The sequence below is a fragment of the Phoenix dactylifera genome, chromosome 1 (genome assembly GCF_051530095.1).
Source record: "Phoenix dactylifera cultivar Ajwa chromosome 1, Ajwa_hap1_PhDact_Kaust_v1.1, whole genome shotgun sequence".
Taxonomy (NCBI): Eukaryota; Viridiplantae; Streptophyta; class Magnoliopsida; order Arecales; family Arecaceae; genus Phoenix; species Phoenix dactylifera.
Window position 1 is genome coordinate 1,345,644 of NC_143190.1, and position 17,527 is coordinate 1,363,170.

A 17,527-nucleotide genomic window follows, 5' to 3' on the forward strand; every position below is an offset into this window, starting at 1 on the left:
AACTTCGACATGCTTTACCTGTCACCTTTAACCAGGGCCACTTAGAGAGCACCTTTTCCTTCTGAAGTGTCTTACAAGTTCCTCCGCTAGTGCTTGTGAAGCATCAACTTGGACTCACTGTAATTTGCATCAAAGCTTTACTCCTATAAAAGCTATCATGATCTCAGATATGAGGACAATACCATGCAAGTTTTTGTCATGAACCATGTGCTTTCCTAATGAATTTATTTGATTGGATTCTGTCACATTTAGTTCTCAAAGAAAGAAAACCACGTACAGTCTTGCTTATGTACTTTGATATATCTTATATGAAGTAGTTGATCTATCTATTCCTCACCACTTTGCCTTATCCTTCATGTGGGCATTTCAAATAAATGGTTGACACTACTTGGTCGTGTCTGAGCTATTATTCGAGAGGCTTTGGTATCCCATGAAGATGATCAGGTTAGGTTCTTAGCTCACCTTTCCTATGCCTTGTCCTCCGTATCCTTTGTCTCATTATTGCACCATTTGGATATTCAGAGCTTTCTTCAAGGAAAAGAGATGTTTTTAATATTAGAATCTGATTCATTTCATTACGATATTTAAATGAATATGTCTACAAGGAGTTTGATGCCTTAAAAAGATCCACTGAATGTATGATTAAGAGAAAATGAACACAGAGGGCAGTTATGGTCTTGATGACAGATTTCTCGTTTTCCTGAATAATGATGAGAATGAACTAGATCAGCCAAAACCTTAGCAAGATTTATCAAAGTCGATCATGATCGACAAAACTTTGTCAATATCTAACGGGGTTGTGTGTATCATGATCCCTAGAAGATCTGGCTAAAAGATCATCTCATATTTTGATGGATATTGTTTATTCCCGTCATTGTCAAACAGTTCATTCTTCACTTAGTTCCAAGCTCTTCACCGCGCTCTGTGCATGTTTCTTGTTATTTATATCGTGAATTCAAATGCGTTTGCAAGTTCATAAACTGAATATATATCATCTTGTTTGACTTTGGTTAGCTGAAATATTTCAGACATGGATTTAAAGGATCAAGAAAATTTCTCGAGAACACTGGAGCTCAGTGGCTTGGAAGTTGGAGGCCTAAACTCAGCAGCGGATGCGACGCCAAGGGGCGACGTTCGTGATGGCAGCCAGAGTGGTGGCAGGACTGGTAATACTGTAACGGAGATAGAGGAGGGAGATGCAACACCTGATGGACAAAGTTCAGGAACAGCCAGCCATGGTATGTACTAAATCATTCTCTATAACCTGAGTAGAAATGGTTAGCAGTGTTCCCTTCTTTAAAATGGTCACTGAAGTACTTGAATCCTTTTTCTTGTTGTGTGAGGCCATAAGCTCAGAAGGCATGCAATCAAAGTTCTTATCCCCGTTATTAAACTTAATCATATGAAGCGCAATGCAATCAAAACAGCAATATAGGACATGTTTGTGACTATTCTGTTCTTCGATTTTTCTTGCAAGAAAAATCTATGAACTAGAGAAGAAGAATGAACATTTGGATATAATTTTCCTGGTGACAGAATATAATACAACCAAACTATGATATGGCTGTATGCTCTTCGATTCAATTTTGCTTGATTTTGATTCACAGTTCACAAAAGACATTTAATATTAGTGATTTGTTTGGGGTTCTTTTTGCTTTCAAGTTGATGATGCACTTCAATTGAACTACGTCACTTAAAACCATGGCACAACTTCATCAGCTTATCCTGAACTTTAGGGCTCAATCGTTAAGTCCTGCTCTTTTAATCATTGTTGTTATTGGCTATATCTTCTTGAGATTAGTTTGAGATTAGAGTCTCATATTGCACTACCGAAATCTACATCTTTATAATTTTCTGAAGAAGTTTTTGAATCCTATTATCATGTCCCTTTGCTAACGTACTGTATAGAGGCCAGGTCACTAGTAGAAGTCTGTATAACTATCGCAGCCAACTAATTATTGCCCCCATTTCTGCGAGTCCTATCGAATGCCTATGCTTCAGTATTCTGTAACATTTCATCTTTTACTTCTCAACTGCTTTAACTTGTAAACACCCTTGATTTCATCAAACCAGAGCTTCCCAAGAATTCCAAATCATGATCATTACATGTTAAATTGGATCGTGCTAATTCAATTCTAAACCCTTGATAATAAGTTATCTTCTAGAAAAAATTATGGAGATACTCCTTCAAACAACATTGGCGGAATCAGTACCACGCATTGTACTTGTTGTCTGATGGAACGAGTCGGTACGGGCCTGCATCGTGCCATGCCGGGCTCGTACCGACATAGTAGAAGAAGCAGAGGAGAGGACGAATGGGAGAGAAAGAAAGAGAGAGAAGGCGGAGAGAAGAAGAGAGGCCTATTGCCTCGGCAACGGCTTTCGTCGGCCTGCGCAGCCCTCCACCGAACTTCCTCCCTCTCGCTCTCCCTCCCTCCTCCGCTCGCTCTCTCTTTTTTTTTATTATTTTTTTTCTCCACCTTCGATAATGATTTTCGTTTTTGTTGCTAAAACCGTTCCAATAAAATGTCGGAATGGCTCGGAATGGCTGGAACCACCTTGAATTGGACCGTTCGGAACGGCTGAAGCCGCCTTGAATTGGACAGTTCCGCTGCCTCCGCCTTCGAGTTTAGGCACGTTACATTTAACTCTAAAATTTTAAAAAATTTTAATTAGCTACTAAAACTTTACTTTGGATGGAGGGGGCCAGTCATTTATTCGGATTCTGACACCATTAACGGGGTGAGATAGAAGATAAAATATTCTTGCTTTAGAGAGATTGGATTGTGGATTTGATGTGAAAGAAGATTCAATCTCCTTTTTTTGCAAGATCACTGTTGGATAACCTACCGTAAAAATCTCAAAGCGCTCCGCCCTTCATCATTCTTCCACAGATACAGATCTGCACTTGATCGCAATGCGAGCCGTCTCCTCCACGCTTGCCCGCCGCGACCCCAAGTTTTGTCCTTGGACGAGATCATCGAGGCCTTCAACGACGACGAGATCTGTGCCACCGGCGAGTCCACTGGGAGATCCGCTGGCAAGTCTAACGATGACGAGATCAGCAACCACTCCCACCCACTCTGTCCGGTGAGGCCGAGGGCTAAGGGATAAGGGCACTGCGCCAGCAAGCCCAAGGCAATTACGTCTCAAGGGCACAGCGCCTCTGTTTCTCTGTTCCAAGGGCATTGCGCTTTTGTCTGAGGGCGCTTCAGTTCGGCGTGGCTAGGGGCCGAGGGTACCGCGCCGACGACGCCGACAGTTGCGGGCCAGGGGCGCCCGGCGCCATGCCTTTGCTCCTCTGTTCGGGTGAGCCTGGAGGGCGCCTAGCCTGGATCCGATCGGCCCACCTCGATCCCACCTCCTCTGCTAATCCTCTGGACCCGCCGATGATGATCGGATCAACCACCACATCGCTCTGTTCCCATTTGCGTAGATCTCAAAGCACTCTTATCATCTATTCTTTATCCATCTGCACAGATCTAAAAGCAATTATTGGGTGATCCAATAGTGGGTCGTCTTAAATTTTTTGTCTTTTTATCTTTTGTTTTTGCCCGATCTTTCTTCTCCCGTTCAATTTCCGACAAAACAAGACCCTTCGCTAAGTTAGTAGAAAAGGCATTTTTAGAAATATTTACGAATGTTTTGTTATCACACGGGGATCATATGATAACGGCTTGTAACGAAGATAGATAATTGGACCATATTACAATAAAAATAAAATTTTTGTGGCTAATTGAAACTTTTTAACTTTGAGAGTCTAAGTATAATTGGCCCAAACTTGAAGGGATATCCCTATAATTTTTTCTATCTTCTATTCATAACCCAAGTCAACAGGCTCGTCCCTATTTAAAACTTGTGGGTTTTCTATCCAAAATTTCAGCTTCCTTACCTTTTTGAGAATGCTGAACTGGCTGGACTATGGCTCTGCTCTCAACTAACCAGTTCTAGCATTGATTGGGCCCAAATCGGTCAGGCCCACGAGCGGAATCCCAAGTGATCCCAACCCTTCCCCATTCTAGCCGGAGCCTGATCTGAAATTATACAATGCATGTACGAATATATCTAATAAAATCAAAAAACACAAGCTTATAGAATGTCCGAAGCAACTCTCCCTCTCCTGACCATAAGTTACTTTCTGAATAGTTAGCCACATAAGCAGCCACTCAATCGGCAGCTCCGTTGGCCTCTCTAAATACATGCTTGGTTTGAAAGTCCCACCATCCGAGCTCACCCAAACGTGTTTCAGCTGAAAGATATAAGAGAGATTCCAGTACAAAGGGTTCTTCTTCCACAGGCGCAGCCAAGTACTTCCAATATTTTTTATTTACCAATAAAATATATTTTTTGAACTCTTAGTCACCAACCAAAATTTCTCAGCTATCAGTTTGATGTCCGCTGGGGACTGGCTCTGCCTACCTTTCTTTCAGTCTTACATTTTACCACGAGAACAAAGCCGTTTGGTGGACGTCAAACCACCAAAGCTACATGGAACGTTAGTTGTGGTAGCGACAAGCTCTGCACTAAATCTCTTTTTAAAGACTCTGCAGCTGAGAGTTCCATCCAACGAAGCTCTGCAAGGAAGAAGATGGGGGAGAGTGCGGAGAGCCGGAATTTGCTTCTGGACATCGAGGAGTCGTCGCGAGCGTCGGAGGAGCTGCTGCAGTGGGAGCCGGTGCCATGCAGGGTGCTCACTCGGGTTGCCGTCTGGGAGTCCAAGAATTTGTGGCGCTTGTCATGGGCCTCCATAATCATAATGCTCTTCAACTTCATGCTCAGCCTCGTCACCCAGATGTTCGTCGGCCATCTCGGCGAGCTCGCCCTCGCCGGCGCCTCCATTGCCAATGTCGGAATCCAGGGCCTCGCTTATGGAATCATGGTATTTCTTTCCCGCTCTGTTTATCCTCATAGATTTGCTTCTTAGTTCACCGGACTCCTGGAAGCTGGCATCAGTACTGTCTCATAGATTAATACTGCTGCATGCACCCCGAATTGATGAGTTTAGTCCTCCCCCAAACAGAGCAGGAAGTTTGCCTAGAAGGGGCTCTAATGCGCATCTAGTATTAGTACTTAGATTCATACTGGATTGAGTTTGGTAAGCTTAGAACGACTATTTCTTTGAAAATAAATGAAAATATAAATTATAAATGAGATACTCGAAAGCATCCATGGATGAATCACCTGGCTCTGATTCTAAAATGATTGGGCTTATTTTTACTGAATAATTAGGAATTAATGCCTTAGACTAGGGATATGTTCCAGATAATTAAGTTGTTTGGTAGATAAATCCATTCTTTGTCATTGCTCTTAGAGCATTTTCAGCTTGCCATGAAAAACTCTCTTGAGAGTTTGCACATGGAATTTGCTTGAGATATGCTGGAGTGACATAGAAATCTCACACATAAGGTTACACATTTGATATGCGACTCTCTTATTGCCCCACTTAATTGCCAGCTTATACATTTTTATTATATATAATTTACCATTGATTGCATTAAAGGCAAACTTATAAATCAACCATGGCAATATTTTCTATGAGATTTCATGTTATGGTAGCTCTACTTTGGTGGGGAGCAAGCAAAGCATATATTTTTACTGTTATTTACTTTAGTTAAGAGTGCAATATGACCTGGCAAGTGTTGGAAGCAGAGCACATAAAAAATAAATATATATGGAAGGCAGCCGATTGCCAATGGGTTCAATAGTTCTTTTTTCATAATCCATTCTACATTAAACTCAAAAACTACAAAGGATTGAAATCTGCCAATCTTCCTCTCGTTGAAAAATCTCTCTAAAAGATTGTAGCGAAAGAAGCATTACTAGAGCTCTATCTCATCCTCTTGGCCACAAAATTTCCATTTTTGAAGCATATTCTTGCCATCTTGGCTGTGTGCCTAGTCTCGGCCTCCATTTTGCCTGTGCCGGGTGAGCTTTGTGAGCCCATGATACTTTTCTTCCTCTTATGGGCTGTGCTTTTTGCCCTTGATGGGCTCAACCTTCTTTGAGCTACGCATCTCCGTCATCCGAGAGCAAGACGGTTTAGTCTAGTGTACGAGGCACCTGCCACTCGAGTGTCCAGAGAGGTACGCTTGGGTCATAGTAGAGTAACATTGTCGTTGTGTCAAGTCTCACCTTCTAACACATAGAGGGAGAGAGAAGGAAAAAAAAATTTTGGGAGCCATTTTCTATCTATTAGAAAAATTGCATCTCCAAAGTATGAATTATTTATTAAATTAAAAATATATATATATATTATTTTAATCAAATGGCTCTGAAGTGGTCTCGGATAACAAGAATTTAACCTCTGAAGTCTCCATTACTCAATTGGAAAAGCAATATATATATATATAATAAAGAACAATGGTAATGGTCGAATCCCATGGAAAGCTAGCCTATGAGGCAAAGAACTGACTTCCTTAGAAAATAAATGTACCTGAACATCAGCACACAGGGAAGACCATGGTGAGCCCCTTTTTTTTTTTTTTTTTGCAGCTGGGAATGGCAAGTGCAGTGCAAACAGTGTGTGGCCAAGCCTATGGAGCCAAGAAATATAGAGCCATGGGCATCATCTGCCAAAGAGCCCTCATACTTCACTTCATAGCTGCAATCCTCCTATCGTTCCTCTACTGGTTCTCCGGCTCGCTGCTCAAAGCGATCGGCCAATCCGCCTCTGTAGCATCGATCGGCCAGGTCTATGCTCGTGGTCTGCTCCCCCAGCTGGTAGCCTTCGCACTCTACTGCCCCATGCAGAGATACTTGCAGGCCCAGAACATTGTGAACCCCGTGGCTTACATATCAGTTGCGGTGTTGCTGCTGCACTTGCTGCTCTCATGGTTGGCTGTGTTTATTCTCGACTTTGGGGTCCTCGGAGCCTCCCTCACGCTGAGCCTCTCTTGGTGGATTCTTATGCTTACAACATGGTTCTATATAATCTTCAGCCCATCTTGTAGGGAGACATGGCCCGGCCTTTCCATGAAGGCCTTTAAAGGCCTTTGGTCTTACTGCAAGCTGACACTTGCATCAGCTGTTATGCTATGGTAACCTCCCTCCCTCCCTCTCTCTCTCTCTCTCTCTGTCTCTCTGTGTGTGTGTGTCTCTCTCTCTCTCTCTTTCCCTCTCATTCTCTCATATTGGTGAATGTTTATGTGCAGCTTGGAGATATGGTACGTCCAAGGATTTGTGCTTCTAACAGGCTACCTCCCACACCCAGAGGTCTCACTTGATGCCATTTCTATTTGGTATATTTTCTCAACGCAATCTCTCCACGACTCTGACATAATGCTCTGTTTTAGAGTAGTGGTGTGGTACCAGCTCCATGCAACATGACACGAGTTTAGGTTGGTCGGGTCGGTGCTGTAGTTGTGTAAAGCATCAACTTATTTTTTAGGCTTGTATCTGTTTAGCAAGATACAGAAAGGAATTGTTTTCGTGCACACAAATAAGAGAGAAAGCAAAGAATGTTAAAAATAATTTAGATACAGTAAATTATTTTTCTTTCTTTCTTTCTTTCTTTCTTTCTTTTTCCCCTCTTCAGAAAGAGAATGCTTGTTTCTTTAAATAAATTCTGAGTCTGAACTTTGTGTCCTAAGTCTTTTTTTTAAGTTTTGCTTTGAGAAGATTTTATGAGTAGTCAGAGACATGTTCCTATTCTTAAACTAGTAGATATTTCCTAATCGCATTTACTCTTGCAATTTGTATGATTCCCCACAGTGTCAATTACTGGAACTGGGATTTCATGATCATGCTAGGATTGAGCAATGCAGCCAGGTCAGTAACAGAAAACCATACTGTATCATCATAGGATGATCTTTATTTCAAGCTTCAAAGGCTCTGCTTCCTTGAGTGGATCATATTATCCTGACTTGGTCACGGCCTTGAGCAACAGCGTTCGTATAGGAAACGAGCTTGGGGCTGGACACCCGAGAGTCGCGAGGTTCGCAGTCATCGTCGTGGTCACGACGTGCGTCATCCTCAGCTTGATCATCAGTGCACTAGTTCTTATACTGCGCACTCCCTTGAGCGAGCTCTACACCAATAGTACCGATGTGATCGAGGCAGTCAAAAATCTGACGCCATTACTTGCGATCTCAATCTTCTTGAATGGAGTCCAACCAATTCTCTCTGGTAAGATACAGCAGTTCAGGCCCACGCAATGTTGTGCTCTGTCGATCATTCAAAAATTTTTAGCATCAAATTTTATCATAAAATTTTCAAGGTTGACATGCTCCATATGTTTGAAAGTTCCATCTGATCTCTCTGGGTTTCTAAACCAACACACAAATCAATTGGTTGTTTCAGCATTAGCTAATTGATGTGTCCTGTCGAATAACTTTGCATGATCAAGAAACATGGCGTTCGTAGATGTTTGTTCGAATTCACAATGTAGAGCTCTTAAGATGCCTATAAAGATGTAGACCTGCATCCAAACAATTCTTCTTGTGGTGGAATTCCATTCATGCTGTATGAGATTCTACAGGAGTTGCTATTGGGAGCGGGTGGCAAGCCATAGTAGCTTATGTGAATGTTGGTGCTTACTACTTCATTGGACTTCCAGTTGGATGTGCTCTTGGATTCAAGACAAGCCTAGCAGCAGCTGTAAGCACCCTCTTTGCAAATGTGATTACATGGACATTTTAATGCACAAATGGCTAATTCCATCCCTTCTCTTTTTCAGGGGATATGGTGGGGTTTGATACTGGGAGTCTTTGTTCAAACTGTTACTCTCATAGTCCTAACAGCCAGGACAAACTGGAACACAGAGGTAAGGCGCATTCCCACAGATTGGAGCTGCTGGGTTTTATCTTGCTTTAATTCAGGCCTCTGTATGAAATGATCCATAAGTGGTTATTGTGTGGTTTTATCATGTAGGTCAACAAGGCTGTCGAACGCTTGAAGAATACAGCAGAGGAAGATGCTCTTGCCATAGCAGACATTGAATGATCAATAACAACAGTTTAGTTATGGAGAAACTTTTTTACCTTGAGAAATTTTATTTGAGTCAAACAGTTTTGTCATTCTCTATGTAGTTGCTGAAGCAAGGAAGAGTTTCTAAAATCTCTAGAAGAACTCATGATTTTGGTGAATGTGGAATGTAAGAGAAGTATAAATTGTTAATGCTAGTATGAAGTGAATTCAATAGCTAACTGCCAACAATTGATGGCATGGTTGGTTGGCACCCTACCCCTAAAGGCTTGTCTTGCTCTTTAGGAGATCCCAGGTCCCAATCCTACATATTGCTCGAAAGGTTTCATAGCAGAACACCAACAAAACACCCGAATCGAGTTACAACTTGGTTCGGTCCATCTTCTCCAAATAATCTAGAGCAGCTTGTTCTACATCAGAAAGGAATTCAATTACTAACAAAAGGATTGAATTAGGAATGATTTAATGGTCCAAAGGAACAGAAAGCCTAAATCTTATATCTTTTAAATGAGTTCAGGTGATCTTCTAGAGTTGCACAAGGTTTAACATGCTGAGTATCATTAGGTCTGCTTTCTCCTTTTCTATTTCCCCTTATTGAGACAAACCATGTGTGCTTATGCAAACAGTTCACTCAAACTTGAGCAAACACCAGAAGTGGAAGTGTACTTTGCTTTAAGCTATTGTCTAAATAGCTGCCTGTGTTTGCATTCTATGTTACCAAACATATATGAACATCTTTCCAGCTCATGCCAGATGCAGCTTAGATATAATTGGTCAGATGAACTGTTCTAAACAATATGTAAGGCATGATATCAAGTTTTTAGGAGATGAACAGCCTTTACTTGTGTTAAGCTGCAAACTAGATGCAGTTAGGACCTTGAATTCATTTATGCACATATTAGTCAATATGAGATTTATAATCCTTGCGAATTGAAACCGAGACGGCATATTAACTGTAAAATGTATCGGGATTATTACATATTTTGCATCACCGTGTTAGGCTGCGAAGAAGGGAAACTTGGAGAAGAGAAAACAAGTTAAGTGTGGCTAGGAAATTTATGTGCAGCCTTGAGACATATCTTATACAAACATAGATGATGGCCAGAAAATTCACCTTGTGTAGCATGGACTCTTGAAATTTGGTTATTGCCCTATTTTTCAAGCTTTTTTTTTTAAAAAAAAAATAATAACAAAAGAAATTGCTAACTTTGCCCTAGCTTATTGTAGTGCTCCCTTTTATAAAAGATAGGAGAACTTTCTTGCAGAGGTTGCCCACATGACTCAAGATATCTATATATTTAGGATAGGGTTCATTATAATATCCATTCTTCGAATTTCTCTGAATCGTCCATTTTTCTCTAATTGGCGTGCATTTGCCCTTGCACTTCGACAAATTTGTTTCCATGTTTTGAAATATTTAATTAAGTATTGTAAAATAGTTAGCATTGTCTCCATTGCTATTCCTTGAAGCTAAAAATCAAGAGAACATGAGAGCTTATTAATTAATTTCTACCAAGCAGACAAATCCATCATCAGTATTAAACTTCTTCTGAATCATTATTTTGGAGCAAACATTTAAAAACTTATTGGAGTTAAACATTCCTGCCTTGGAGGGTTTGAAGATTTTTTTTTTTTAATGAGAGTAATATTATAGACTTAGATATTTAGGAGCGAGTAATAGTGGAGTCACGCAGTAGAGTGGTGATGCTATTACTAAGGAGGTTGAAAAAATTCTCATGCAAGACCTATTGCAAACAAGTGCTGCAAATGTGGTGCGCCTAGTCATAATTCAAGTGCATGTCCTGCGGATGAGTCTGTACACCTAGCAGAATACAATGTTGAGATAGAACTATAGAAGGTGGTGAGAGTGATGAAGATGATTTAGGAAATGCAGAGACTGCCGAGGAAGGAAGGTGAACGAATTTCTTGTGTCACAAGAAGGTTGTTGTACACTTCTAAGCAGAAAAGTTGATGCAGGGGTATCAGATTTCTCATCCAAAGTGCTCTATTAATTAGAAGGTGTGCCAATTAATCATTGATGGTAGAAATTTTGAAAATATTATCTCTGAGTTGTTAGTCGACTCTTTGCAGTTGTTGATAGAACCACATCCTGAAACAACCAACTTGGATGGATTAAGAAAGGCCCTACATTCATGGTAACTGAAATTTGTCATGTCCCATTTTAGTTGAAAAATTTTATAAAGATGATGTTATCAGTGAGGCAGTTGATATGGATGCTTGTCATATTTTACTTGGGAGACCTTGGCAATATGATGTAGATAACTTTTTATATGGTGCAATAAAAGAATTGCTATTCTACCTAAAGGAAGTAAGGAAAGGACACCTAACACTTCTCAAGTGGAGGGGAAAACTTTCTTTCTAATACTAGTTGTGAGAATGAAATTGTAGGTGATGCTGAAGGAGTTGTTAATGCCTTGAGTCGAAGAGAAGCTTTGCTAGTGATATTGAGCAACGAGATGATGGTTTCGAGTGCCTAAAAGAGAGATATGAGGAGGACGAGAACTTTGGAGAAATTTGGAAGAAGCATCTAATGAAGTAGCCTACTAGTGATTCTCATGTTATGGATGGTTGTTTATTTAGAGGTAACCGCTTGTGCATTTCAAGGACATCTTTGTGAGAAAAAATTATTCGAGATCTACATGGAGGTGGACTTAGTGGGCACCTTGGAAGTGATAGGCTATGGCTTGAGTTGAGGAGAGATTTCATTAGCCTCGGCTAAAGAGAGGTGTAGAAAATCTTGTTAGCAAGAGTCCAATTTGACAAATAGCTAAGCGGCAGGTGCAGAATTAGGTTTGTTGTGAAGCATATTTGGGAAGACCTCGCTATGGATTTTGTGTTAAGACTTCTAAGAACACAAAGGGAAGCAGATTCAATGTTTGTTTTTGTTGATTGTTTCTCAAAAATGGCACACTTTATCCCTTGCAAAAGATCTTAGATGTTGTGCATGTGGCAAAGCTATTTTTTCAAGAGATTGTGTGATTGTTGTGTTCGAAAATCTATCACTTTAGATTATGATCCAAAATTTCTTGCTCATTTTTTGGATTACTTCATGAAGAAAGTTTGACACTTGTAACAACCCAGGACCTTACCCAAAAAGACTATTCATAATTCATTTTTTTGGATTTTTTAGTTTTATACATGTACCTAAGATCTTTCCAGCAAATGATTAATATAGGAACTAAACACACATCCACACGTCACATATTCTCTCAGTTTAAGCTCTGACATTCTCATCACACTAAGGGTTCAAATTCATTTAAATCCAATTACAAACACCGTGATTGGCCTATGGTCAGTCTCAATGAGCCAATGCTGCAGTGTTCTTTAGTCTATATGGGTCATGGGCCGGGTCCACTCTGACATTGTTTGTAATAGTCCAGGACCTCACCCTAAAGGGCTAGTCGGAAGGTGTTATTTGGATTCCTTAACTCCGTATAAGTATCCAAGATCTATCCAATAAATAACCGATGTGAGACTAAACGCACGCCTGCTACCCAAAATCTTTTCAACGAATAACCGATATGGGACTAAACACACGTCCGTATGGGTCCTTACGTACTCTTTTAGTTCAAGTCCTGACATCATCGTCAGACTAAGGGCCCAAATCTATTCAAATCTAATCAAATGCACTATGATCAACCCGTGGTCAGCCTCAATAAGCCTGTGTTCGCTAGTCCATATGGGTCATGGGTCGGATCCGTTCTAATACCATTTATAACAACCCAGGATCTCACCCAAAAAAATTAGACGGAAGGTATTATTTGGGTTTCCTTAATCTATATAAGTACTTAAGATCTACCCAACGAATAACCGATGTGAGACTAAATGCACGCCCGCACAATCCGAATTATAGTGGTATTGTGCATCCATGAATAAATGGACACACTGAGATATTGAATGGAACTTTGGAAAATTTAATTCATAGTTTTTGTAGAGAGAAGCTAAAGCAGGAGGATAATGCTCTTGCACAAGCTATGATTTTTTGTACAAAACTTTGAAGATAATTAATGATAATGCTTATATTGTGTATCTTTTTAGAGATATCATGATTTTGAAGACTTCCATTATTGCTTATCTATAAGAATACAATCCAATAGGCGAGTTGCTTTATTCTAAGCTTAACTCAAAGACGAGTTGTTTGCAAGTGGAGAGAATTGATGTAGAATATGAAAGTCAGGCATGACCTAATATGTAACAACTTATGACCTCACCCAAAATGGCTAGCTGGAAAGTATTATTTAAGTTTCTTAATCATGTATAAGTATCTAATTAGATCTACCTAGCGAATAACCGATGTAGAACTAAAAACTTGCCTGCACAAATCCTCACATAATTAGTAATTATCACTATGGTATATTTTCTTGCCTAATCTGTTGATTATCGCCATGTCATATTTTCTTGCCTAATTTAGTGATTATTTCTATGGCACATTTTCTTGCCAATATTAGCTAGATGTTATTTCTTTAATTAAGGGATCTTATTTTGGTCTTTGCTCTTTCCTTGTTCAGCAAGATTTTCTTATCCTAGGAGAATATCTCTAGATAAATACTTGTTGTGACCACTCAATTAATTGGGACTGTTCAGCATCAATAAAATTTTCCGCACTTTTGTTCTACGTCGCTGCCTAAGGGATGCATGCGCTTGCATTACATGCCAGTGATCTATTTTCATGCATTCATGGATGAGAACGGCACAAGGGGCACTACGATGAGTGAAAGATGAAGAGATGCTCGTGCATTTAATGGCTTTGAAAGATGATAGAACCATGCCACCGTCAACCTTAATTCAGAAACAAAAAGATGAAGTACTCTATTAGCATCTCTCTTTCCCTCCACTACATTATCCATATCTACTTGCTGAGAGAATTTTCAAATATTAAAACAAGAATCTTATCCATGTACTCCTAAAAATTTGTGAGGTGGTTATGTGTAAGAGGTGCCACAATCTATACGGCATCTATCTTATTCTCAATGCAGTCTACCTCAAAATGTACTCGTATTTGTACCCAGATCTTATGGAAAAGAGAAGCTGGGGTGGCGTGCTTTGCATGGCAACACTCTTTGTCACAACTTTATTCTTATGAAAGGAAGTTTACCAGAAAAAAGGAAATAGAAAAGATAAAAGAAAGCACTTTTATCTGATTTATATACGAGTCTGCTATCTACCAGAACAGGCCAAGTAGACTGCTTTCGTGAAGAAAACTCATGGACTACATGCTTGGCTAAAATGGACATTATATTTTGGTTTTCTTTAAGAATATAAAATATTACTTATCGACTTTAGTGTTTTCTACAGAAAGAAATATACAATTCATTGTTTAATATGTTAAAACTGGTCTTGGATTAATTAAAAAGATGAGTTTTTAAATATGGGTTAATGCTCTCTCTAACACCAGTTGCAAAGGATGGTGGGTTTAGAGTAAATCGATCCCCCGCTATCATTCCATATAGCAACGGTTGGTTGGTGTTATTTAATAGTTAGTCGCCAGTTCTCCCTAGGCAGAAGTAAACAGGTTGGCTCTTAATCCTGATGATGTCTTAGTAATAAGAACTAAACAAGATCTCTAAAGCCAAAGTCAATTACTCGGTTTTCTCTTTTGATCCTAAGAAAACAAGAATTCTTACTCAATTTGCGCATGCTTGCAACTCTTGAGAACTTGATGGAGGCTTCGAAGAAGGCTGAGATGATTAAGATAAGGGAATAGTTTTGTCCTCGATCCTCCTTTCCATTCGAGCAACTCAATTAAATTGTTTCATAAAGGTAGTTGGGTTTCCATAAGCGACTTAACAAATCATTCATGCATATGGTGCTAAGCACCACAAAAAGATGTTTGACCGTTAAAAGTATTGTACGATAATTTGTTATCTTTCAGAAGATTTATACTTTTTTTTTAGTTTATTTTGCACTGACATTCTTGCCCTTGTTCACAAGCCTTCAAGAGTTCGAATTGTGTCTTCCATGCAAAAGAATGATTGGTCTTTTTTTCATGGCATCGACTGTTGAATCGCATTTTGCATAGATCTAAAAGTACTTCGAACTTCTCTATTGAAATTTCTTATTAAGATGGGATTCTATTAATTGCAGACTAATTTTATTGTTTTATTACGTTATACGAGGTAAGTTGCTGTCTGAATAAATATTTAAGGAGCTCAAAATTAATTTGTAATTATATTGTTCATTTAGGTTCTATTATCTAAGTTATGTGGTATAGTGAGTATTGATATAGGTCTAGATTGGTTAATGAGCTCGATAATGGGGGGACCAATTAGCATGATATTATTTGGGTTAGGCCCCCACTTCACTCGTATATATATTTGTTCGATATGTAACCTAAGGGCATTTAGTTCATACATTCCTACAGAGGCATCTATCTCATTGATGAGACAGATATCAAGGAGGAAAGGGAAAGGAAGATCTATTCATTCTAGCGTTTTCTTCTTTCCAGAGGATCCCACCACAGCAATCATCAATAGATTTGCAGGAATCTCGAGCTATGCCTCGATCTTTTTTAGTTATATGTTATTTATGTTCTAATCTTGTGCAAAGCATCCATAAGAAATCTATATTTGGATCATCTATTTGCATAGATCTCAAAACAGATATGGAAGGATCCAGCGAGGGATCGGCACGAAAGCGCCATTACACTGCACGCACATGCATGTGGAAAAGTACAAAAGATGGACGGCAAGGTATTGCTGAAACCAAGCTATCCAAAGGAAAAGGTGACAAAGCAACTAATTAACACCGGCCGCCAGGCCCCAAATCGCTCTCAAATTGTATAGAATAGCATGGAAAGCTCCAAACCGAGCATTTAATTCGAAAAGCAACTGCAAAAAGTCGGGCCTTTTTGCTTTATCCGCCTATTCTCGACAGCCTCTTCCAGGCTCATCACAATGCCTATTTTCTCCCTTTCAGTTGCTGGACTGTTCCAAATATAAGGCTGTAATTTAGTGAAAACAAAGGGTGGTTGAGAAGTTCATTCTCTATATAAATCCATCTCCCTTCTCTTTTCCATGGACACCTTAGTTCATTCTCCTGCTAAGTTCATTCTGGTTTGATATGGAAGAAATGGCTGAAACTCAAATGGTTTCCTTCTTGCTTGAGGTGGATTCGGGTTCTCCTCGATCACCCAAGACTCCATATTCAGCCATTGTTCCTTCACGCATCGCTTGCTTCGCGAGGAGGCGTGCATGTGTGACCTTGGATACAATTTCTGAGGAAGATGGTTTGGATAAATTCGATTCGTCGCATCTTGCTCCCGCGAGGTCGTCGATGCTGCAACCGTTCTCATCCTCAGCATGTTCTCATGGCAACGAAGAAAGCTGGTCAAGATACAATTAGCGGTGCAATAAGCCTTCATGCTCATGTAGAATGGAATGCAATATTATGTACTTCTTTCGGTGATAATATCAGTGTAAGCACAAGCACCTGCAAAGTTTAAACTTGGAACCTCCTCCTTTATGGAGGATGAGTGCAACCTATGTGACTTTTCTGTTAATATCTGTGATTATAAAGTAATGTAAATATTGAGTGGAAGCAGAATTATGTGCTATTCCATTTTGTCCTTTTTTTTATTTTGGTTATTTTAGTAGAATGCTTATCAGCTTATCATGAATGGAGTATGTCGAAATTGATGGTAGGAATGTTTCTAGCTTTTTAGGCATTCGTTCTGTGTTTTTAAATTTTTAGAGATGACTGACACTGGTTATGTATGTCATCAAGAATTTGTTGGAAAAAAAAAACAGAGAGAGAGAGAGATGACTACTACTACTACAATCATTTTTTATGGATGAAGGTTTTCAATGATTGATGCTAGTAGTTGTCGAGAGTATTTTGTTCTAAAAACATTGGTAAAAAAAGAGGTACCTTCTCAAATGTTTTAAAGATATATATTTAGTTAAGTGTAACAGATTTTTGGCAAGAAGCAATAACAATCCTATTCTAAAGATTAGTCTCGCGGTTTGATAATCATAGATGATTTGCTGTGCGAGCTTTTTAACAGAAAAATGATTTATTCATATATTATATTTATACTTAACATGGGATAACGGAAGCCAACCAAACTAAAAAACTTCAAAATTAGGGCACCTCTATCTTAAGGGCTTGCTTTTAATGGTTTATTTTAGTTAAGGAGTTTGTGAGCTTTTATCTGCTATAACCATTTAGATTTTGGATGATGCACATAAGTTAGCAAAAATAGCTAAAAGGTAAAGCGAGAAATATGATATACACTGTTCAGAATGGATCCTTAATCTCTCTGTCATCACCGTTTGTAATGTGTAATAACATTTGACGGACCAATTCTCGACATATAATTTTAACTAACTAAATCTTAAACCCTTAAAAGTATCTACTTAATTAAAGACCATGGTAATTATACTTCAATTTAATTCGTCCAAAGAGAATTGAGGGTTGTCTTTTTGGTGCATGACCAAGGTTTTGGACCTAGGCAGTTATAGTGCAGGTGGTTTCCCTCCTTTTTATTTATTTATTTACTGGTTTGGTAGAAGGGAGGTTTTTGCTTCACCGACCAACTTTGTTAAATTTAGTAGAGCATGAGAAATTAATCGTGGGGAGGGTAGGA

At 39.4% G+C, this 17,527-nt stretch overlaps 1 protein-coding gene across 2 annotated transcripts; it reads left to right on the top strand.

Annotated features, from left to right (window-relative positions):
• The first annotated feature begins 256 nt into the window (after positions 1-256).
• Positions 257-9,136, top strand: TT12 (MATE efflux family protein). 2 transcript variants are annotated; one of them, XM_089928932.1, is made up of 10 exons: positions 257-444; positions 1,029-1,238; positions 4,551-4,879; positions 6,493-7,037; positions 7,152-7,238; positions 7,711-7,767; positions 7,886-8,124; positions 8,477-8,595; positions 8,675-8,761; positions 8,869-9,136. In XM_089928932.1, the coding sequence occupies exons 2-10, from the start codon at positions 1,031-1,033 to the stop codon at positions 8,938-8,940; spliced, it is 1,743 nt and encodes a 580-aa protein (XP_089785058.1). In that variant the 5' UTR covers positions 257-444; positions 1,029-1,030; the 3' UTR covers positions 8,941-9,136. The 2 variants fall into 2 exon arrangements, with proteins under 2 accessions (XP_089785058.1, XP_089785057.1); XM_089928931.1 differs by lacking the exon at positions 257-444 and having other exon boundaries at positions 470-1,238; positions 4,431-4,879.
• Positions 9,137-17,527: the final 8,391 nt, after the last annotated feature.

Bases quoted from the DNA above. Each gene is read 5' to 3' on its own strand.
- TT12 (XM_089928931.1), top strand. From the start codon at position 1,031: ATGGATTTAAAGGATCAAGAAAATTTCTCGAGAACACTGGAGCTCAGT. The intron at 1,239-4,430 runs GTATGTACTAAA...CCTTTCTTTCAG, and splicing joins TTCAGGAACAGCCAGCCATG to TCTTACATTTTACCACGAGA. The intron at 8,596-8,674 runs GTAAGCACCCTC...TCTCTTTTTCAG, and splicing joins AGACAAGCCTAGCAGCAGCT to GGGATATGGTGGGGTTTGAT.